This window comes from Caretta caretta, chromosome 6 (genome assembly GCF_965140235.1).
Source record: "Caretta caretta isolate rCarCar2 chromosome 6, rCarCar1.hap1, whole genome shotgun sequence".
Taxonomy (NCBI): Eukaryota; Metazoa; Chordata; order Testudines; family Cheloniidae; genus Caretta; species Caretta caretta.
This window is the reverse complement of record NC_134211.1, coordinates 33,063,189-33,086,086: the sequence shown is the minus strand read 5'-3', so window position 1 is coordinate 33,086,086 and position 22,898 is coordinate 33,063,189. Positions and strand designations below refer to the sequence as shown.

Below are 22,898 nucleotides of genomic sequence, written 5' to 3'. Positions count from 1 at the left end.
CCTTTTCTACAATGGAGGCAGCTCCAAACTCCGAAGTAGAGGGGAGGAGGGCGGGTAGTGGAGCACCCAGCGACACTCATCTTGAAGAATGTCAGTTACTGCACAGGTGAGTAACCTCCTCTTCTTCGAGAGATGCCCCTGAGCTCCACTCCAGGTGGCTGAAAAGCACTATCTCTTAAGGAGGTAGGGACTTCGGATCTGGTAAGAAAGCTGTAGACAGAACAGCTCGGCCCATTTGAATGTTGGTCTGGGGACCCTGAGTAAGAGTATAATGTTAAGCAAAGGTATGCTCTGAAGTCCAGGTGGCGGCTTTGCAAATATCTGTGAGGGGATTGTTACATAAGAATGCCACAGACATTGGCACAGATCTGGTGGAATGTGCTCTAACAGAAGTTGGAGGATTCATCTTCTTTAGTTTGTAGCATAACAGTCTGCTATCCAATTGAATATTCTCTGGGTAGAGATGGATTTACCTGTGGATCGTTCTGCAATTGAAATGAAAAGTTTAGGGGAAGCCCTAAAGGGCTTAGTCTTATCGAAATAAAAGGACAATGATCTGCACATGTCGAGTGTGTGCATTGCTGATTCAAAAGTGTTTGCATGCAATTTAGGAAAGAAAGTTGATAGACTGATAGGTTCATTGAGGTGGAAGAAGGAATGCACCTTTGGGAGAATTTACGATGCGTTCGGAGCGTGACTTTGTCCTTAAAAAATATAGTGTACGGTGGATCAGCTATAAGCGCTCCAAGTTCTCTACACATCTGGCAGATGTAATGGCAAATAAAAATGCAGTTTTCATGGACAGATGTAGGCGGGAGCACATTGCAAGAGGCTCAAATGGATGGCGCATCACGGATGTGAGGACCAAGTGCAGGTCCCAGGGTTGAGTGGGTGGTCTAATGTCCGGCTATAGCGTCTGGAGACCCTTGAGGAACCGCTTTGTGATGGGGTGGGTAAAGTAAGCAGTGTCTCCAGTCTTATTGTGAAACGCCGTAATTGCTGCTAAATGTATCTTTATGGAGCTAAAGGAGAGCCCAGATAGTTTAAGTTCTAAAAGACAGTCTAGCATTAGTGAAAGAGGGGTGGAAGCATGAGCTGTTTGCTTGGTGGAGCACCGCTGAGTGAACCTCGTCCATTTATGGAGATAGTAGAACAAAATCCACACATACCACCTATGTAACAGTACTCTTTGTACCTGTTCAGAGCAGTCTAGTTCCTCATTAGAGAACCACTGAGGAGCCATGCTTTGAGGTGCAGCATTGTTACGCTGGCGTGGTGTAGTTGACCCCTGTGTTGTGGTAATAGGTTGGGGGGGGGGGGAAAGGAGTGGAATCGGCAGACAAACCGACATCTCGTTAAAAATAGGTACCATAGCTGTCTGGGCCACGTAGGGGCTATTAGTATGACCCCGGCCCTCTCCGCTCGTATTTTTTGTAATACCCTGTGAAGAAGTGGTATCAGGGAGAATGCGTATAGGAAATTGTCACTCCATTTGATGATGAATGCGTCTCCCCCTGAGTGCTTTCCCAGGCCCACTCTGGAATAGAATTCCGGGCATTTCTTGTTGGTTGTGGTTGCAAAGAGATCCAGTTTCGGGTAGCCCTGTATTCTGAATATGTTGTGTAGGATAGTATCGTTTATCTCCCATTCATGATCTGCGGGAAGAGATCCGCTGAGCTCGTCCGCAGTGGTGTTTAGTAAACCAGATATGTAGGAGGCTGAAATTTGGATACTGTGTTGAAGGCAGCAATTCCAAAGTTTCATAGCCTCCATGCAGAGTGAGTGGGATCGAGCTCCCCCTTGTCTGTTTATATAAAACATGCAGACGATGTTGTCGGTCATGAGCCTGATATGTTGGTTCTGGATGTATGGGAGAAATTGGAGGCAGGTGTTGTGGACCGCCTGGAGCTCTAAAGGATTTATGTGTAGTGAGGCTTCTCTAGGGGACCAGAGTCCCTGAGTGGTGTGGTGTGCCATGTGTGCTCCCCAGCTCGTGAGGGAAGCATCCATGGTAATTATAACAGAGGGGGACTCCTGCACGAATGGGACTCCAGAGCAGAGGTTGTGTGGACAAGTCCACCATGTGAGTGAGTCCTTGACTTTGGTAGGTATGGATAGAAGTATGTTTAGGCTGTGCACATTCGGTCTGTAGACAGTGGTCATCCAACTCTGCAGGCATCGCATGTAGAGGCATGCATTCTTGACCACAAAAGTACAAGAGGCCAGATGGCTAAGAAGTTGCACATGGTCCCGAATAGTGACTTGTGGGCTGTCTTGCAACTTGGCAACAAGATTCTTTATGGTACTGAATCTGTCGGATGGGAGATTATGCAAATCCGGTTACGGAATCAAGATGAGTGCTATGAACTCTAGTCGTTGAGTAGGAGTTAATGTGGATTTGTTTTTGTTTATTTGTAGGCCAAGACCCTGGAAGCAGTTGATGGTCATCTGCATAGCTTGGAAGGCCTCCTCAAGAGTCTGCACCTTCAGCAGGCAATCGTCCAGGTAAGAAAAAATTAGGACTCCTTTTTTCAGCAGGTGTGCTCTTACCACCGTGAGAATCTTGGAAAAAGACACGGGGTGCTGTTGAGAGGCCAAAGGGCAGAACCAAGTGATTTGAGCCCATGACAAATCTGAGAAAAAGCCTGTGGGCAGGGTGTATAGTTTCATGAAAATAAGCATCCTGCAGGTCAAGGGCTGAAAACCAATCTTCCTGCTCCAGCGCTGGAATTATGGTTGTGAGGGTAACCATTTTGAATTTTTTCTTTTTCGATGAACTTGTTGAGTCACTTGAGGTTGAGAATGGGTCACCATCCCCCACTTTTCTTTTCTGTCAAAAATTAGTGGGAATAAAAACCCTTTCCCCTGTACTGATTGGGCACCGTCTCCACTGCTCCTATTTGTAGAAGATCTTGTACTTCTTGGTAGAACAAGTGGTCGTGAGAGGGGTCCCTAAAGGACGGGGTGGAAGGTGGGTGTGGGGTATGGACAGGAAAGGGATGGAATAGCTCAGTCGGATGACTTCTAGGGCCCATCTGTCCATATCTCGCCAGTTGTGGTAGAATGGGAGCAAACGGGGACCAAAAGGTTGGATGAGAAGTATAAGTGCTGGAGTGGGTGGGAGGTCTTCTATACCCTCAACCAAGGCTTCAAATCTGCTTATTAGGTGGAGGGAGTTGGGACGGTGCCGATGGTGTGGGGCATCGTCACTGATGCCTGGGTCTCTGGGAGTGTTGCTTCTGGTGGTTGTATGGCCTCTGTTGTTGTTGTTGTATGTAGGCCACGTATCATGTGCGTTGGGTAAGGCTAATACCTGTATTGTCTTCTTCTAGTTGCTACTGTATGGATGCCTAGGGATCTGAGCGTCCCTCTGGAATCCTTCATGGTGTGCAGCACCTCGTTGGTTTTTGCTGAAAACAACTTCTCGCCATCGAACGGGAGATTCCCCATGGTGTTTTGTATCTCGCGTGGGAAAGAAGAAGAGGTAAACCATGAAGCTTGACGCATCACTACGGCCGTCGTGGTGAACCTGGAAGCTGTGTCTGCAGCATCGAGGGCGGCCTGCAATGCTGTGCGGGAAATAATTTGTCCTTCAGAGGCTACTGCTATGAATTGTTGTCTCTTGTCCTCTGAGATGTCATTAATAAAGTCCATGAATTTCCCGTAATTTCTGTGATCATATTTGGCCAGTAGGGCCGTGTAGTTTGGCACTCTAAATTATAGCATGGATGAAGCATAAACTTTGCGGCCGAGTAGGTCCATTCTTTTGCTATCATCAGATGGAGTGGACCGAAAATGCTGCTGTTTGTTCAATTGGTTGGCTGCTACTACTACCAGTGAATTTGGTGCTGAGTGCATGAAAAGGAATTCTGAGCCCCTGGAGGGAACATAGAATTTCCGGACTGCCCTTTTGTAGGTAGGGTGTATGGTGGCTGGGGTTTGCCAGATATTCCTGACAGGGTCCATAATGGCTCCATTAATAGGTAGGGCGATCTTGGAGGAGGTCAAAGGTTGTAATAGGTCAATCAGCTCATGCTGAGTCTGACACCTCCTCCAGAGTGATCTTGAGCTCATTAGCCACTCTTTTGAAGAGTTTCAGAGTAACAGCCATGTTAGTCTGTCTTTGCAAAAAGAAAAGGAGTACTTGTGGCACCTTAGAGACTAACCAATTTATTTGAGCATGAGCTTTCGTGAGCTACAGCTCACTTCATCGGATGCATACCATGGAAACTGCAGTAGACATTATATACACACAGAGACCATGAAACAATACCCCCTCCCACCCCACTGTCCTGCTGGTAATAGCTTATCTAAAGTGATCATCAAGTTGGGCCATTTCCAGTACAAATCCAGGTTTTCTCACCCTCCGCCCCCCCCCCCACAAACTCACTCTCCTGCTGGTAATCCTGGATTTATGCTGGAAATGGCCCACCTTGATTATCATGCACATTGTAGGGAGAGTGGTCACTTTGGATAAGCTATTACCAGCAGGAGATTGAGTTTGTGTGTGTGGTTTTTGGAGGGGGGTGAGAGAACCTGGATTTGTGCAGGAAATGGCCCACCTTGATTATCATACACATTGTGAAGAGAGTGGTCACTTTGGATGGGCTATTACCAGCAGGAGAGTGAGTTTGGGGGGGGGGGGGGCACGGAGGGTGAGAAAACCTGGATTTGTGCTGGAAATGGCCCAACTTAATGATCACTTTAGATAAGCTATTACCATCAGGAGAGTGAGTTTGTGTGTGTATGGGGATGGGGGGGTGAGAAAACCTGGATTTGTGCTGGAAATGGCCCACCTTGATTATCATGCACATTGTAGGGAGAGTGGTCACTTTGGATGAGCTATTACCAGCAGGAGAGTGAGTTTGTGTGTGTGTTTTTTGGAGGGGGGTGAGGGGGTGAGAGAACCTGGATTTGTGCAGGAAATGGCCCACCTTGATTATCATGCACATTGTGTAGAGAGTTGTCACTTTGGATGGGCTGTTACCAGCAGGAGAGTGAGTTTGTGTGACTTTTAAAGTCTTTCCATTGTCTTCAAATGGCTTTGGATTAGGCCCTAGGTACAACTGTGTTGAGAGCAGGATGAAAAAGTCACACCTCCTCTTAAGCAGAAGTTTGATCATTTGGTGGTGTCTCCTAGGGCGAACAAGTCAATCCAGGGGTCCCCCATTGATGGAATAATGGCTCCATGATAGACCCTACAGTGACCATTTGTGGCTGGTCAAAGGAGAGAAAAGGGTTAAATATAATATCAAAAACCATGACATATCACTATAAAAAACTTTCTACGCCAGTTCTGATGTGCAGCAACAACTGGTCCACCAAGGAGAAAATCACAGCAGTTAAAAAGGAAATTGCTCTTCAAACAAAATGTCACTCACGTACCTGTATGTATTCTCACATGGTTCTTGTAATTGGTTGCACTGGCAAATGCTCTCCCACATCCTGGTTCAGTACAGTAATAGGGTCTTTCACCAGTATGTGTCCTGATGTGAACTTTTCTAATATTGGATGTTGTGAATGACCTTCCACAGCCTTCAAAGGGACATTTGAATGGTCTTTCACCTGGAACAAATATAGAAATGTATATAGGTAAAGTTATAAACCACTACAAAAATAAGTAGCTGGATTGAGATTAAATTTAGGATTCTGAAGTGCCTGATTAATGATTTTTCGTGCATTTCTTAGATCATATTTTAGCCCAGTCTTACTGTGAAAGAAAACCTCACATAGAAAACATTTCAAGACAGATCAACTGGTGCAAGAAAAGAACGGTTACTTCCCGTTCAGTAACTGTGGTTTTTCAAGATACTGTAATCAGGGTGGATCCCGCTGTTGGTTCACACGTGCCTTATGCATGCAGAGCTGGAATTTCTTTGAACAACAGTGTCCTTTGGGACAATGCATATATCCTGTGCCACCTCATGTTCCCATACAAGGGCATAAAGGGCAGGAGAGCCATCAGCCTCTATCAGTTCCCCCACAATTCAAAGCCAATGTTGCGGAGGACTCTGAAAACCAGGGATGTAAGGTAAGTTATGGGATCCACACTGACTACAACATCTCAAAGAGCCACAATTACTGTAGGTATTCGTTTTAGAGAATGTATCAGTGTCCTCTGGATGGTGGGAATGAGGAGTTCCAGTTACATTAGTCGAACAATGACTGTAGCACTGCCTCCTGAACTTGGCATCTGCCCTGGCTGCCATGTCAAGGCAATAATGTTTAACAAAAACAAAACAAAACAGTGGGTTGCTCCACATTGCAGCCATACAGATCTCAGAAACTGGAATGTTCCTGAAGTAGGTGGTAGATTCAGGCTATGCCCTAGTGCAGTAGTTCTCAAACAGGGGTCTGGAGGCTCGAGCAGGTTTCAGGTGGGCCTCCAAGCAGGGCCAACATTAGACGTACTGAGGCCCAGGGGAGAAAGCCTAAGTCTCACTGCATGGGGCTGAAGCCCAGGTCCCTGAGGCCTGCCACCCAGGGCTGAAGATGAAGCCTGAGCAATGTCGTTTCATGGGGGCCCCTGTGGATTGGGGCCCCAGGCAATTGTTCAGTTACAACCCCCTAATGCCGCCCTGTCTTTTATATGGAGAAAACCAGTTATTGTGGCACAGGTGGGCCGTGGAATTTTTATAGCATGTTGGGAAGACCTCAGAAAGAGAAAGGTTGAGAACCGCTGCCCTAGTGGAATGTGCGTCAGTAGGCCTGCCAACCAGTTGACAGCAAGTGGAAATGCACTTTGAAATCCACTTGGAGATTCTCTGTGATCAGATGGTTTGGCCCTTAAATGGGCTGGAAATGGCCACTAAGAGGTGGGAAGACAGCTGGGAAGTATTGGTCTTTTAACGCCCTGGCAACATCCAGAATGTGGCTTCAGGAAGAAGACTAGCAAGGCAATTGATTGGTTCAGGTGAAGGATTGAGACTACCTTAAGGATAAACCTGGGATGTGGTCTCAACACCACCTTGTCCCTACAGAATGATGTGTAGGCCACACAACCCATGAGGGCTTGGAGGCTCTCTGACTCTCTGGGGTTGAAGTGATGGCAACCAGAAAGACCACCCTGATGGCACGGTGTTCTGAGTAATCCAACAGTGGTAAAAGGGTGGTTTTGTGAGTTGCAGGAGGATGACAGAGATTCCACAAAGGAGTAGGGTTTCTAACTGGAGGGTAGGCATGAAGGAGGCCTTTAAGGAATTTCAATACCTTTGGATGCGAGAAGATAGACTGTGATTTTACCAAGGTGTACATACTGATATTGCTGGTAGGTGGACTTTGAAAGAGTTAAATGTCCAGCCTGTTTTAGTAGCTATGTATAGTCAAGGAACTTTGGTATCTGTACCTCTACTGGGTCCATATTATTTTAGAATACCCATAAGGAAAATCTTTTCCATTAGGTGGAAGTAAATCTTCCTGGTACAAGGTTTCGTGCTTTGGATGAGAATTTTCTTAACCTTCAGAGACCAGTCTCTTGTCAGTAGCGCTCACCCAGCCAATATCCAAGCCATCACTGCAACCACTGCAGATCTGTGTGCAAGTTCTGATCTTGATTCTAAGATATTATGTCCAGACAGGCTCAGAGGAATGGGGAGGCTACATGGACATCTGTATCTTGTTTGACAGCCAAAACTGCCTTAGCCAGTCAGGGGCTATCAGGATGACAGCAAATTTGTCTCACCTGATCTTGGATATTATCCTGGGGATTAGGGGAATCAGTGGAAAAGCATATAGCATCCCTCAAGACCACCAAAAGGAAGAAAAAGCAGCTGTAATGAGCCAAGACTCTCACCTTCTCTTAAGCAGAAGTTTGGTCATTTGGTGTTGTCTTCTGTGTCAAACCAGTTTATTGCGGGGGTCCCCCATTGATGGAATAATGGCACCATGATAGACCCTACAGTGACCATTTGTGGCTGGTCACTGCATGCCTGGTTAAGAAATCTGCCAGATCATTGCCGACCCTGGGTAGGTATATAGCAAGCAAGGTAATCTTGTGTTGGGGACACAACATTCAGCGTCAGATGGCTTCCTGGCAGAAATGGGATGATCAGGCACCTCATTGTTTGGTATGTATATAGTGCATAGTGGACAATGTTGTCAGTTAGGATTTGCATTGTGGCGTTCTGCAGAACAGGCAGGAATGCTCTACAGGCTAGTCTGATAGTTCTCAGCTCTAGGACATTCATATATAAAATTTACGTCACCCAGAGATCATGTCCCTTGCACCTTCAAATGGCTCAGGTGGGCACCCAGGCTGTTCCTGCAGTGTATGTGGCAAGTGTCAGCTGGGAAGGGAACAAAGAAGGGAACCCCTTTCCACATGTTCTCTGGGTCTTAGCACCAAGGGATCTCTTGTAGGACCTGAGGCAGGACAGTGGCCCTCCTGTTCATGTGATGCCTGGAGAGGGAGTACATGGACCTCAGCCACCGTTATAATGTTGGCGGTGAAGACTGGCAACAGTGTCATCTACATGCACACAAACCTGTGGCCAAAGAGTCCCAGACATGTGTGCACCACCATTTGGGGGTTCAATTTTAGGTTGTTTGCCACCCACTGGAGAGACTGGAATTGGTCTTCTGGTAGGCAGGCTCTGGCTGATGTGGAACTGATCAAAGCACCTATAAACTCTATCATCTGCGATGGTGCAAGGGATGATTTCTTCACAAGGAGTCTTAGTTGAGAGAGCAGGGAAAAGATGTATCCCAAAGTTGTTGCAATCCCCTGTTGGGAACGGACTCTGATGAGCCAATCATCAAGGTACAGGTAGACATGGATTCCCTGCCTCCTTAAATGTGTTGCCACTACTGCAAAGTATTTCGTGAAGACTCTTACCGCAAAGAATCTGAAGGGGAGGATCCTCTCTGATTAATGGTTGGGCCTCACCGTGTATCTTAGATTCTTTTGAGGGGCAGATGGATAGCTATATGGAAGTACACATACTGCAAGTACAGACCTCTGAACCAGTCTTGAGCTCAAAGAGATGGAGCGATGGAACCAATTGTTACTATGTTGGGCCTGAGGCAACAAACGTATTCACTGAATCCCCTCAATGGCATGAAGACCTCCTTTCTTCTTTGGAATAAGGAAATACTAGGAATAGAACTCTCTTCCCCTGAACTCTACTGATGTTTTGGTGGTGATACAGAGCATTGGCATTGCTCTGCCCGCAGATCCGATTCCTGCTGGTACTTTGGCATATGTGGTCTGGCAAGAGATGCTGATAGGTAGAGTGACCTCTTCCTCAAGTTTGGCAAAGACTGGCTGGTGGACCCCAGTAACCTTATTTAGGCCATGGAAGCATAACATACAAGTACAGTTTGTTCACCAGGTGCTGGCTAGTCCAGTGCCTTTCCTTATGAATCCACGGTGGTGCAGGCCTGCAGGGAAAGCTGACAGACCTTTCCATGGTATTGACTAGTGACCACCCTGGAGAAGATTTGCTACTTGAAGATAGGGAGAACATTTGCTCTGCCGATGGTGAGGAATAGATTTCCTCTGGTGTGTTGCCGAAGCGTATGGTTCTCTCAGTTCCAGAGTCTGACCTGGCACTAGCAGGTGCTTTGGCACCAATGACTGTTCCAGTTGTCCCCAAGTTTATTCTATGTTTGACGTCAACACCAACGGGGGCACCACGGGAGCCAAGATCAGGGCTGGCAAGGTCTTTTGCACTTTAGGATACTCCTTCTCTCTAGCCCTTGAAACTGAACAAGGCCTGGTGGATTTCCCTCTGAAGGATTTGCAATGTCTGTCCTTATGTCCAAGGTCTACTTGGAGCAGTCCCTTTTGGTGTCCCATTCAGAGTCGTCCCTTTTGGGGTCAACAATGAAGGTGTTAGTGCCCAATTCAATGTAAGGGATGTTGGGATTGGCTTTAGTGCTAGTGCCTGGCCCTTTCTCAGCTCCATTTTCTCTGCATTGGTATTCAGTGTAGCTTGTCTGGTAGATAGGGTGCTGGATAAATACTGGCTTGTCCATTAGCAGGATACCTTGGAGCTCATCTCCTCAAGGTTCAAGGAGACCTTCACAGATCGTTCCAGAAGACTGAGTTTCAGCCTCACGTCTTGTGACTTATGCAACTCAGCAGAGAATGACAGGCACACTGAGCCTCTGTCATTATGCGTGAGTCTCCTAGACAGATAAGGCACTTATTTTTAAGGAAATTAGTCAATTGCAGGATGGACACGGCTTAAAGCCTGCAATTTTTGAGACTGCCATGTTAAGAAGTATAGTACAGGGAGTACTTGGGAGGGGAGGAAGGAATCTAGCGGTTAGTCAAGATAGGCCTAAATTATCACTGCAGTCGAAAAATCAAGGTATTTATATCATGGGATAAAACCCACTTCATCAGATGCATGGAGTGAAAAATACAGTAAGCAGTATATGTATTACAGCACGTGAAAAGATGGGAGTTGCTTACCAAGTGGGGGGTTAGTGCTAATTCACCACTTCTCGTCAACTGTTGAGAATAGGCCACCTCCACCGGGATTGAATTGGCCTTGTTAGCACTGTCCCCCCATCCATCCCGCCACTTGGTAAGGCAACTCCCATCTTTTCATGTGCTATAATATATACTCCTTATTGTATTTTTCACTCCATGTATCTGGTGAAGTGGGTTTTAGCCCACGAAAGCTTATGCCCAAATACATTTGTTAGTCTCTAAGGTGCCACAAGGACTCCTCGTTGTTTTTTCACCTTAGAATAGTAAATAGTTTCAAATTCATCCAGGGTATAACTGCATCAAAAAATTACACATGAATGATAAATTCGACACCCCACATTTTCTAATTTACACTCATCTATCTTAATAACAGCTACATTGATTTGTTTTTTAAAATCAAGCAATAAATTATTTATATTGGTAGCCTCCCCACATGCTCAGGAAAGGCTGGGGTGGGGGGAGGCAGGAAGGGAGGGGCAGGGATCATTATTGTAAGACAGAAATAAAAAAAGGAGCCCTGAGACAGACGTTAACTCCCAGGAAACTTCAGAGCAGTTAGCTGTTTGGCAGAGGAAACTGTAAGTAATTCTTTAAAACAGCAGTTCTAGAAAAATTTGTCAGTTTCCTGCCAAAAGGATGTATGTGTGTGTTTTAAATGTGCATGTCGCAATGTAGTGTTGCCATGGTTTCTACAATCCTTCCTTGAACACCGCACATCAGATTACAGGTAGAAAAGAGCGGAGTTGGAGCCAGACCTGCCCAGCACCAGTGTTTTCTTAAAGTCAGGTTTTTTTAGTGTAAGTGTAAAGAATGCCTGCAGGAATGTCACACAACTGGTTTGTGAACCCAGCCCTTTGTGTTTCTAATTTAACTGTTACAAAACAGACCAGTTTCCAGGTGGCTGGAAGATGGCTATTTCAAAAGGCGGAGAGCAGGGTCTGCTGGGTTAGCTAGTCTACCTCAGTCTAGTTTAAAGAGGGTTACAATAACAAACAAAGCAGGTCAGAACTGTTTTCTAGAGCAAGTCCTGCTCTCCTCCCCAGTACCAGAAACCATTATTAATTCCTGGATATATGCCCTTCCAGATGACCATCTCTCAACTACTAGTTTTCAACCAGGCCAGGAAGGTCAGGGAAGGCCCCTGTGTAAGTGGAGAAACCATTCTGGCAGCAATAAGTGGGCCTGGGGGAAAACTGGCAATGAGGAAGAGGGAGAAACAGGTTGAGGTAGTTTGGGGCGTGAGTTGCAGTAAGACTGGTACAGCAACCCCCTATCCTTTCATGTATTTATACCTGCTCCTGTATTTTCATTCCATGCATTCAATGAAGTGGGTTCATGCCCATGAAAGCTTATGCCCAAATAAATCTGTTAGTCTCTAAGGTGCCACAAGGACTCCTCGTTGTTTTTAGTAAGACTTCAGTAACTCAGACAGAGGTTATGGGTGTATTATAGCAGTGGGTGGGTGAGGTTCTGTGGTCTGTGATTTGCAAAGGTCAGAATAGATTATCACAGTGGTCCCTCTTGACATTAAAGTCTACGAGTCTCATCAGGGAGAAGGAAAAGAAAAGGCTCAGCATTTATAGGGAGGGTTCCTGTCTATATAGGTTTTTATACCGCACTCATTAAACACTTTTCAGTAGTACGTTAAGCCACATAGCTACACATCTGTCACGTTGTTTGTTCTCTCATCCCCTCCACAGAGGGAGAAGCACTTGCAGTGAAGTGTCTTGTTCAGATAATGTGTGTCTTTATTTATTTTTAATAAAAATATACCTGGTGCTATGTATTTATATTAGAGAAGGCAAAGTCAAAGAAATGCCCCTTGGACTTGGAGTGGATTGATTAGATTTGTGATCTTCCTTAGTTTCTAGGGGAGTTCATTCCAGTGTCTTGGATCACCCCAGGAGAAAATTCCGTCTCACGCACAGAAGAGCTTTACTCTTACTGTTGAGAGTTCCACTGGGCCAGAGGAGCAGAACTGTCCATCATGATCTTCATCCCAGAGCTTTAGAAGATCTTTTGGGTAACCTGGAACCAGGCCAAGGAATGCTTTGAAGACCTTGAACTTGATTCAAGATTCTATGTGAAGCCAATAGAGAGAGTCAAGGACAGGTTTGAGATGTTCCAGGTAGCCTGTGATTTTGAGGAGATGCGCTATAGCATTCTGTACTAACTGGAGTTTCCTAAGTGCTGAAGGCTTCATGCCTAGATATATAACCAAAACCATTACTGTACTCCAGACGAGAGGGGAAGGCATGAATAACTGAGGCTAGGTCTTAGTCGGCCAGGATGGGATGGAGTTTCGTAGCCAGACAGAGACGGTAGAAAGCATTACTCGTGGATGCTGCTATGTCAGAATTCAGCAACAGTGAGGAATCGAAGAGTACTCCTACACTACAGATTAACCTGACCAATTGTGGATGTGCATCTTCAACCCATGGAGACTACACCGGGGTTATAAGCTTTTCAAAATACTCCCCTCTGCCTTGCTCAGGTTCAGCTTCAGCCAACTGTTCTTCGTCCAAGAACTGATCTCATCCAACCACTGGGCCATCTTGGTAGAAGTAGTGTGGTTGTACGTGGTAAAGGATAGGTAGAAATGTGTATCATCTGCATATTGTTGGCACTTGAGTCTATGTCATCTAACCAGTTCACTTACTAGTTGCATGTAGATGTCAAAAAGTACCAGATAGTAAACTGATCCTTGTGAAACTCCACAAGTGAGGGTCTAGTGATGGAGCTGCAGTTTCCTATCACTACTCACTGGAAACATCCTTCCAGAGATGACTCAAGCCATTTTTGTGCCTTATCCTGGACACATGTCACCCCTCTAAGGCGAGACAGCAGCATGTCATGGTCAACAGTGTCAAATACTGCAGAGAGGTCCAGCAGGATGAGAATGGATGCCTATCCATTGAAAGGAGGAGATTATCCATCGTGCCAATAAAGCAGTTTCGGTTCTGTGCCCTGCCCTGAATACAGACTGTGCTGGGTCAGAACGTTAGGGTCAGTTAAATGAGCATCGTCAGCCTTTTGCTAGCTCTTCTCTGAACTTGCTTAATTATGGGAGGTTTGATGCAGGATGGTAACTGACTAGGACTTGAGTATCCAGGGTAGGTTTCTTCAGGTGCTGGTCAAACTATTGGGTGTTTGAAGGAGCAAGGGAAGATTCCTTCTCTAAATGAGGCATTGGCTATTTCAGTCAGAAGCGGCACCAGTTGTTCACAACTCTCTTTCACAAGCAAGAAGGGCATGGGTCAGAGTCACAAGTCTTGCGTCGAGTCTCCTTTAGGGTATACAAAACTTCTTCATTGAATGTACTGAACTCTGGAAATGCAGGTGGGATGTTGGTTGGTGAGCGGAGGTGGAGCAGATGCATGCTGTTTGAGACGGCTTCTCAAAATGATCTTTTCAGCAAAGTGGCACTCTTTGCAGTATTTGGTGCTAGGCTCTGTTGCAGGTTGGCATTCAGGACTGATGAAGAGGTTTACCACAATGGATAGCTCTTTGGGGTGGGATTTAGCAGCTTCAACAGAGGTCTTGGCCTGTAACACAGCCACAGCATAAGCTTTGAGGAATTTTTTTTTTCATGCTATCTGAATCAGGCTTTGTTTTCCACTATCGGCACTCACGTTTCCACCCCTTCTTTCTTCATCCGAAACACAGTGTCAGAAAACCAAGATCTGTATGGGTGATGGGGAGAAGGGGACCAACTGGGAACCAGCACAGCAGTGGCTGAGGCCACTATGGAATGGCAATGACTCACCAGGTCCTCAACTCCTCATTCAGCATGTGGGGTACTGTTGTCCTTTAGAAAGCTCTGGAATTTGTTGGTGTCCATGAGTCTTCATGGTTGAATCAGGGTCACTGGTCTTTCTTGTTGTGTGGGCAATGGAAAGTCTGAGACCACTGCCCTAATCATACAACAATCAGTCCAAAATAATGACTAGGTTGTGATGTTCTGTATCCTAACATAGAGCCTGAAGATCAGGTCCAGGATGTGACTGGATTTGTCGATGGAACCAGAGATGACCTGTGAACACCTTCGGGAGGGAAGTGAGGAGATGAGTTTCTGGTCTTTTGTATCTGTGGCCTTGTTTAAATCTCCCAGGATGACAAGTCTGGAGTATCTCTCCACCATCTCTGGCAAGGTATCAGTGAACTCTCTTGTGAACCCTTTAGTGGTCTGTAAGTAACCTAGATTTTATGCTCATCTTTGGCTCTGGTTTCTACTGTGAGATGAATGAATTCAGATGAAGTGGTCTTACCTGAGGCACCTCTCTTGCATTTCAGGTTTGCAGAAAAAATGAATGCAGTACTACCTGCCTTTTTGTGCTATCTAGGTCTGTGACATATTGAGAAACCTGGGGGAGTGAAGTGCACCAACACAAGGCTTGTGGAGTCATCCTTCCCGGTTTTGGTGATGCAGACTATGTCAGGTGCCTCATCACTCATGAGGGCATGTGTTTTTTGTTGTTAGCAGCAGATCTTGCATTGATCAATATCAGCTTTAGTTCGTAATGCCAATCAGGGCTGAGGGCCTCTGGCATGGTCTACGGAAGAGAACTGCACTGTGCAACTTGCACTAGTTCAGTGCATCCACATTAGTCATCCTGTTTTGGGTGCATCACTCGGTTTATCCACAAACAGAACTCACTGCAACTATTGCTGAGCCTGTGGACTGTTGCATCTATTCATAATTCCTGGCGCAGCATCCAATATCTATGGCAGAGGTTCCCAAACTATGGTCCCTTGACGGACTGTGAAAGACTTGCTGGTGGTCTGTGAAGAGCTCGCTGGTTACATGGTGCTGGCTCAACTCCTTAGTTGCAGCTGCTAACTTGCATTAAAATACGTAACATTCTTTACTAATATGACTTTTCTATGTAAGCAAATGCTGTAATTGTCAAATATATGTGATTGCAAGAATGAGAGGAGGGACAATCCACAGGACAATTTTTCTATTAAGATGAGGTCCATCCTATGAAAAATTTAGAGAGCCCTAATCTATGGTATCTAAATGTGTATTTGTCTGCACTGTGTAATGACTGCATTAATATGGTTCAGTTCTCAACAAAGATCTACACAGGAGCTGGGAGGAGAAGGTGATGAACACTTGTATGCCCTCATACAGATATCATTGTGAAGAATCACAAGTATCTCCTGGCCCACTGGCAGATTGACTTTGGATCTGGAAGCCCAGAAAGATGTAGTGATTTTATTCTTTCAACAGTTTTTATAATTGTTGTTTGCCTGTGCTTTTGATTCTCTTTTCTGGATCTGAAGTACAACTAAAGGTTTCCTTCCCCCTCTCTTTTTTTAGCCTCTAAAATCCAGAGATGTGAGCGGTAAAGGCCAGGGTCTGAAGGAAGGATGTCCTCCATGTGGTCCAACAAGCTCCCCATTATTCCATCCCATCTAATAAACTGGGGGCCCACTCTTCTATCACTCTTCAACGGTATTTGGTTGGAGGAAGAAGAACAAGGAGGTGCTGGAGCACTATCATGAGGTATTTAATGGCACTAGAGGTTGAGTAGGGGTTAGGTGGTTATCCTGGTTGTGTATTTTTAAATTTATGTCCCTTTTTCAGATCTCAGGAGTGAAGGTGACATTCCATAGATGTACAGACTGTCATGGATTCATAGATATTTAGGTCAGAAGGGACGATTATGATCATGTAGTCTGACCTCCTGCACAATGCAGGCCACAGAATTTCACCCACTCACTCCTGCAAAAAACCTCTCACTTATGTCTGTGCTATTGAAGTCCTCAAAACGTGGTTTAAAGACTTCAAGGAGCAGAGAATCCTCCAGCAAGTGACCCGTGCCCCATGCTACAGAGGAAGGCGAAAAACCTCCAGGGCCTCTTCCAATCTGCCCTGGAGGAAAATTCCTTCCCGACCCCAAATATGGCGATCAGCTAAACCCTGAGCATATGGGCAAGATTCATCAGCCAGATACTACAGAAAATTCTTTCCTGGGTAACTCAGATCCCACCCCATCTAATATCCCATCACAGGCCATTGGGCCTATTTACCATGAATATTTAATTACCAAAACCATGTTATCCCATCATACCATCTCCTCCATAAACTTACCGAGTTTAATCTTAATCTTAATACAACGACTATTATAGTAAGTGGATGGTGTGTGTAAAGTGCTTACATGCTGCTGCTAATAAGGGATTTTTGTTCTTTTTATTTTTTAAGTGATCCACCACTGCATGGAAGACACCAAAAGATTTTATTTTTTATACAACTGAAAAGTTTTAATAAAAAGTATTTTTGCTGTTTTTCTGCATGATCTTGTTGTGTCCTTCCCTGCTGCTCTAAGGGCGTGGGGAAAACAGAAAGAGCCAAGACAAGCTGAGTACCACAGTTCTTGGACCTGCACACAGCTGGTTGGCAAGGTATTTGACAGCTAGCTCTGAAATGACAAAACTGTCACTGGAGGATGAGTAGCAGCACTGAGAGTTGGCACTGGGAGGAGTAATTGCTCTGTTGCAGCTGCAATTCTAGTAACTTTTATCCACAGTAGCACTGCAAAGGTGCAGACGGACTCAGTCAGTGTAGGATTCAATGGTGATGCACCTGGCTCAAAGATAGTGCAACTGCAATAGCAGTGTGAAGGCCTATGCACAGTTCCCAAAAAAACTGTATGTTGAGATGAGGAGCATTACTATTGTGCTAAGGACTTGCAACGGTGTTTGCAATGCTAAAATACTATTTTGTCATGTAGGCTTCAAAGGGGACTTTTGAGAGCAGTTGTGCGCTAAGGCAGAGTATACTTATTCTGATTTCACAAATACAAGTCACTCAAAGCGAAGGGTTAAATTCCTTCTATAGTGTCTCTAACTAAATAGATTTTAATTTAAAACAAAAGAACCAAGAAAGCAGAGAGAAAGAGCGACTATTGTAAAGACTCCTTGTACCTGTGTGGGTTCTGATATGTTTCTGCAGGTCTCCAGAAGTCTTGAATGACTTGGTGCAGTTCTCCTCTGTACACCGATAGGGCTTCTCTCCAGTATGGGTTCGGACATGGCTTTTTAACCCATAACCTGAAGACATTTAAAAAAAAAACAAACCAAAATCTTAGATGTTACAATACTGCCATAGAAATATATCTAATACTCCGAATGTATCTGGTCACAAGAACTGTGCTCGTCAGTCCAGTTATGAAGTCCTCTGACCAATCAGTAACAAAAATCAGTTCTTCTATTCATCTCACTCTCCAAACATATCACTGATCACATAACCAGAGCAACAAAGCACTGCTTGCATTTTAGAAATCCTCTTTCACATTACTTATGAAAAACGTACTTTTTCTAATTTTTCTCCTTTTCCTTACAATGGGACAAATTCTGGTGATTGTACCAAAGTGGTCAAACCTTTGCTCAAGCTTCTGTAAAAGAAAAAAAAAGGTCCAGAACAATCTGTGCTTTCTCTCTCTTAGCAGCTATTCTCATCATAATAGTTTCAGACAGAGCCCAATCCTGCTCCCACTGAATTCAGACACACAGCTGGCACGTGGCTCCCATTTATTTATTGGCTTCTTATTCTACAAACGACTATTCTGAGTTATAAAATTGCACCCATCAGTCAAGCCTCCGGGTGCTATTTCATTTTTTTAGAAATACATTATGCAATAACCATAGACAATCTCCCCTTCTAAGGCAAATATCAAGAGCAATAATCCTGTGATAAATAACAATACTGAGAAATTTAAGGGCCTGATCCAGAGGCCACTGAACTCAATGGGAAGACATCCCCCCCTTGAGGGGGCTCATTCACTTCAGTGGGCTTTGGATTAGGCCCTAAAGGGACTGCCTTGTGCTGTGCCCTGAAGGGACAACAAAATGGAGGTTTTGGTGAAGTGAGAAGGTGGGGGCTAGTTTCTGAGCAAAGGATCCTCCACTGAGAGCATCCTATCTCTAGTCCCCTAGAAAAATGCAGCACCAAAGAACCCAGAAAAAGTTGCTGAAGACAGACTAACATGCATCTTTCCTGGCCCCATAGTGATACACACATTTCTACTAAACAAAGGCTATGGATTTTCAGAATGTGGTTCCTGATTTAACTTTACAATGTGCTGTTGCTATATCTCCGTAACAGTTGAAGTTTTGATTAAAAAACACTATTTGAAAACATGAAGTGCGTCTACCAAGTTAGCCAATCCCCTAACTTGTGTTCTTTCTTACTTCTACAACACAAACACAGCCTCAGAATCCAACTCAGAAAAGCTACTACTATTAAATCCAGGTCATTTAATCCTTGAAGATGCATTTAAACATCTGCAGGGTTTGCCAGGCTCAACTGGTACAATAACTGATCAAAAATACACTTAGACATTAATAGGAAAATAAAAGGTAATGTATTTATCCTTCTGTCTGTTGCAATGGTATGCAGCGGGGGTGGCCAAACTGCGTCTTGCAAGCCACATGCGGCTCTTGCATAGTTAAAGTGCAGCTCGCAGAACCCCGCACATTCTCCGCCTACCAGACTGGCAGGGAGAGTTCAGGGCTTCTGCCCTGCAGTGGGGTGAAGGGCTTCTGCCTGAGATGACAGGTGGCTGCTGAGAATGGGGGGACAAAATTTAAAGGTTCGGCCTCCCCAACAGCTTGAGTCACCATCCCCAGGCACATCCCCCCCTCTTACCCTCAGCAGCCCCTCCCTGCAGCTCCCAGGTGTTAGCTCCCCATGGAGAGGCAGCTGCAAACAGCTGGGAGCTACAGGGACAAGCAGCAGCAAAAGCAGTGGCACTCCCTGCAGTTCCTAGCTGTTTGCTGCTGCCTCTCCGCATGGTCGCAGCTCCCAATTTGCCAGCAGCTGCCGTGCAGGGAGGAGGCCTGGCGACACCAGAAGACCGAGTGGGGTCAGCAAACCCTGGCAAAAATCAGGTGTGGGACGGGGAGGGAATGTGACCCCACATGCCCTACCCCACGCATTACCTCTCGCTTCTGCCCCAACTCAGGGCTTCAGCCCCACGGGGCACACCTGCCAGGGCTCAGGGCTTCAACAGGAGTGGGACTTCAGCCCCAAGCAATGAGAGGCACCTCCCATGGGGCTAAAAGCCAGAAACCCCCCCTCCTGGCAAGGCTAAAGCCCTGAGCCCCAACAGGTGCTTCTCACGGGACTGAAGCCCCGAGTTCCGACAGCTCTCGAACTTCTGAAGATTGTCATTTGTGGCTGAGAGGGTCAGTAAATTTGGCCACCCTTGTACTATAATCTTAAAATTGCTTTACAAACACTGTGCAACTAAATTTATGTGAAGTCACTGAAGTGCAGTTGTTTTTGTGTTGGCCTTTCAGCCCAGTATTGCTTATATTAGTATGCCTACAAAGAAACCAGGCTTTTTATATTACAATGGAAGGAGTTCTTCATGCAATCTTCTTAATCTTTCCAGTTTCAGGGGTTTTTTAACCCTATCTCTTTGTTTCTGTGTATTACAATCATGTTCAAAAACCAAGAAAAGAACATTTTAAAACAGCCACTGCTTGTTTTACTATCCTCCATATTTTACTTACTCATCTCATCACTCCATTTTACAAGATCAAATGAAATGTCATGCATAAATGGACTAGTCTGTATGAGCTGTTAAATTCACTTACTTTATGAGAAATGTCACTGCTTGATGCGACGGTGAAAAAGAACCAGATCAAGCACACCGCTTGACACAGAGTATCACCGATCAAAATTTTTTTTTCAACTGGGGATCAGAGGCTCAGATATCCTTGTCTGCAGCCAGCAAGTTGAGCCTTTTTATTTTCACCTTATTTAACTCATGAAACTTATTCCACATTAATAGATTTTTCTGTCCATAGTGTAGAAACTGACAATAGGATGCTAGATTACACATTTTCTTCTGTATCTCTTTGTTTCATTACGTTTCTGCTTCAATAACACTCAAAATACTCTTTTCCATAAGCCTCATTCCATCTTTACTAAGCTATGTTAGCTGAAAATATGCCCACTTCTCATAAATGGACTGAAATCTAGCCTTTCTGCATAGCAGTTTAAAAACTGCATTAACAAAAACATGTCTTATAAGGAAACAGACAGGCCCTAGCAAACAGGAGAAAACACTCCCCAAAACATTACCTGTTGCAAATGCTTTGCCACAACCAGGATGTTCACACTGATATGGTCGATCTCCTGTGTGCGACCTTTCATGCACCTGTTAAAAAGACATCCACCACATTGATATAATACAGTATTTTGTCCGCTTTCTCGAATATAAAAACTATTTCATTGTCAAAAATTATATGTTTAGTCTCTCTTCTTGGAAGTCACTGCTTAAGAAGTGTTCTTTTTTTCAACAATAATAATGATTTTTTTAAAAATAGGATAATAATGTGTTCTGGAAAAGTAGTAATGTCTCTGTTTTCAGGATCTGACCTGATGCCCTGATCAGTTTTATTGAAACAGGTGATTTGTCCTATTTTTGTAAAGAAGCAGAAGAGACAACTGAAAGGGTCACCAAACAGCTAAACTGGCAAAATTGACAGTAGTCTGGCTGTGTGCATGTGTGTCTCAAGGGCTACACTCCACCCTGATAGGGTTGCCAGTCCACTTTTCAACTGGAATGCCTGGTCGAAAAGGGACTCTGGCAGCTCCGGTCAGCACTGCTGACCAGGCCATTAAAAGTCCAGTCAGCGGCACAGTGGGACTAAGGCAGACTCCCTGCATTCCCTGACTCTATGCGTCTCCCGGAAGCAGCTGGCATGTCTGGCTCCTAGGCGCAGGGTCAGCCACAGGAGCTCCGCGGGCCGCCCCCACCCCGAGCGCTGGCTTTGCAGCTCCGACTGGCCGCATCGCCTGGCTGGAGCCTGTACCCCAACCCCCTGCCCCAGGTCAGAACCCAATCCCACACCCTAACTCCCTCCCGGAGCCCGCACCCCCACCTCCTGCCCCCCTCTCACACCCAAACTCCCTCCCAGAGCCTGTACACCACATCCCCTCCCACACCCCAGCCCTAAGCCCCCTCCTGCACCCCAAACCCCTCATCACCAGCCGCACCCCCTCCTGCACCCCAATGCCCTGCCCCAGCCCTAAGCCCCCTCCTGCACCCTGAACCCCTTATTTCTGGCCCCACCCCAGTGCCCACACCCCCAGCTGGAGCCCTCACCCCCTCCCGTATCCCAACCTCAGGCCCCAGCTCAGTGAAAGTGAGGGAGGGTGTGGGAGAGGGAGCGACAGAGGGAAGGAGTATGGAGTGAGCAGAGGGCGGGGTCTAGGAGAAGGGGTATGGGCAGAGCTTCGGGGCAAGGGTGTTTGGTTTTGTGCGATTATAAAGTTGGCAACCCTTCACTCCAGTTGGCAACCCTTCACTCCAATCCTCAATCCCTATGACGCCTCCCAGTGATCCTTCCCCTGCTGCATGAGACATTTAGCCAGTACTCCACCACTGGATTAGATCCACATGGAGTGAGAGACTGATTCTAGACTGCACTATCATTGGAAAGGTTGCACCCTCCCCCATCTGCAAGCGACTAACCTAGTTGGCATCTGTACTTCTCTACGTTCCATGTACCAGAGCTAAGCACGGGATTGAAAAAGGGAACCAGGGAGCAAGTAGAAAAACAAGAACTGTTCCAACTTTTCAACTTTGAATATTTGATCGCTCTAAAGAACTAAAGATCACAATACAGCAATATGAGAATTCACATGATAGAGCAGAGCTTCCCATTGTATATAAACATAGAAATTAAAATTTAATTGTAGCATCTCCAGGCTACTGCTGATGGTGGCTATCTTGATGAAAAAAGTGACATACTTTGTGATACTTGCAATATAGGAACCTTACACATCTACATTCATTCTGCTTTGAAAATCCGAAGATTGACAACCTTTACATTCAACCTTTTTTCCTGCTGGTCTTCCCAGTTCTCAGCTGTGATGCATTTGTTTAATTCATGTTTTCTGGCAGCGTTTCCCAAAGTGTGGCGTGTATTTGGCTGGCCCACTGATAACAGTCCATTACCTGTTAAACTTTCTAAAAAGGGCCTCATCGCAGAACACTAAGCATGACAGTTTGGAGAAACTGGGGCATCTAGAACATCCTATTGATGGAGATTTCAGTGTACTCAACTTAGGATAAAAAGAATGCTCTTGTGTCTGACTTCTTGTATGTTTCCATTACCTTTGTCCATGTAATTGTGTAACCAAAGAATGCCTGCAAGCCACTGACCCTCATTCTGCAATTACCTTAAGATGGTGAGCTGTTGTGTACAATTTTCCACAGCCATCATATTCACAGCGAAAAGCCTTCTCTCCACTTGGCTGAGATTTAGCTGTCACTCTTGTTCCATGTCCTTGCAAGACAATCTAGGATAAAACAAATATGACAACATGGAAATCATTTAAGACGTTTATAACCAATTAGACAAAAATCAGATTTTCAAAATAAGAAATAATGAGAGTTAATCCTAGTTGATGTCTTTTGACTCAGTCCACCCTGCCATT

At 45.3% G+C, this 22,898-nt stretch overlaps 1 protein-coding gene across 2 annotated transcripts in view; it reads right to left on the bottom strand.

Annotated features, from left to right (window-relative positions):
• The window catches only part of ZNF143 (zinc finger protein 143), a 77,210-nt gene that overhangs the window by 21,209 nt on the left and 33,103 nt on the right, over positions 1 to 22,898 (bottom strand). For both annotated transcript variants that reach the window (XM_048852749.2, XM_048852751.2), the window contains exons 8-11: positions 22,641 to 22,760; positions 20,535 to 20,610; positions 17,369 to 17,494; positions 5,386 to 5,565 (exon numbers count right to left, since the gene is read on the bottom strand). In XM_048852749.2, coding sequence (XP_048708706.1) covers positions 5,386 to 5,565; positions 17,369 to 17,494; positions 20,535 to 20,610; positions 22,641 to 22,760 — 502 coding nt within the window. The remainder of the gene's footprint in view (positions 1 to 5,385; positions 5,566 to 17,368; positions 17,495 to 20,534; positions 20,611 to 22,640; positions 22,761 to 22,898) is intronic.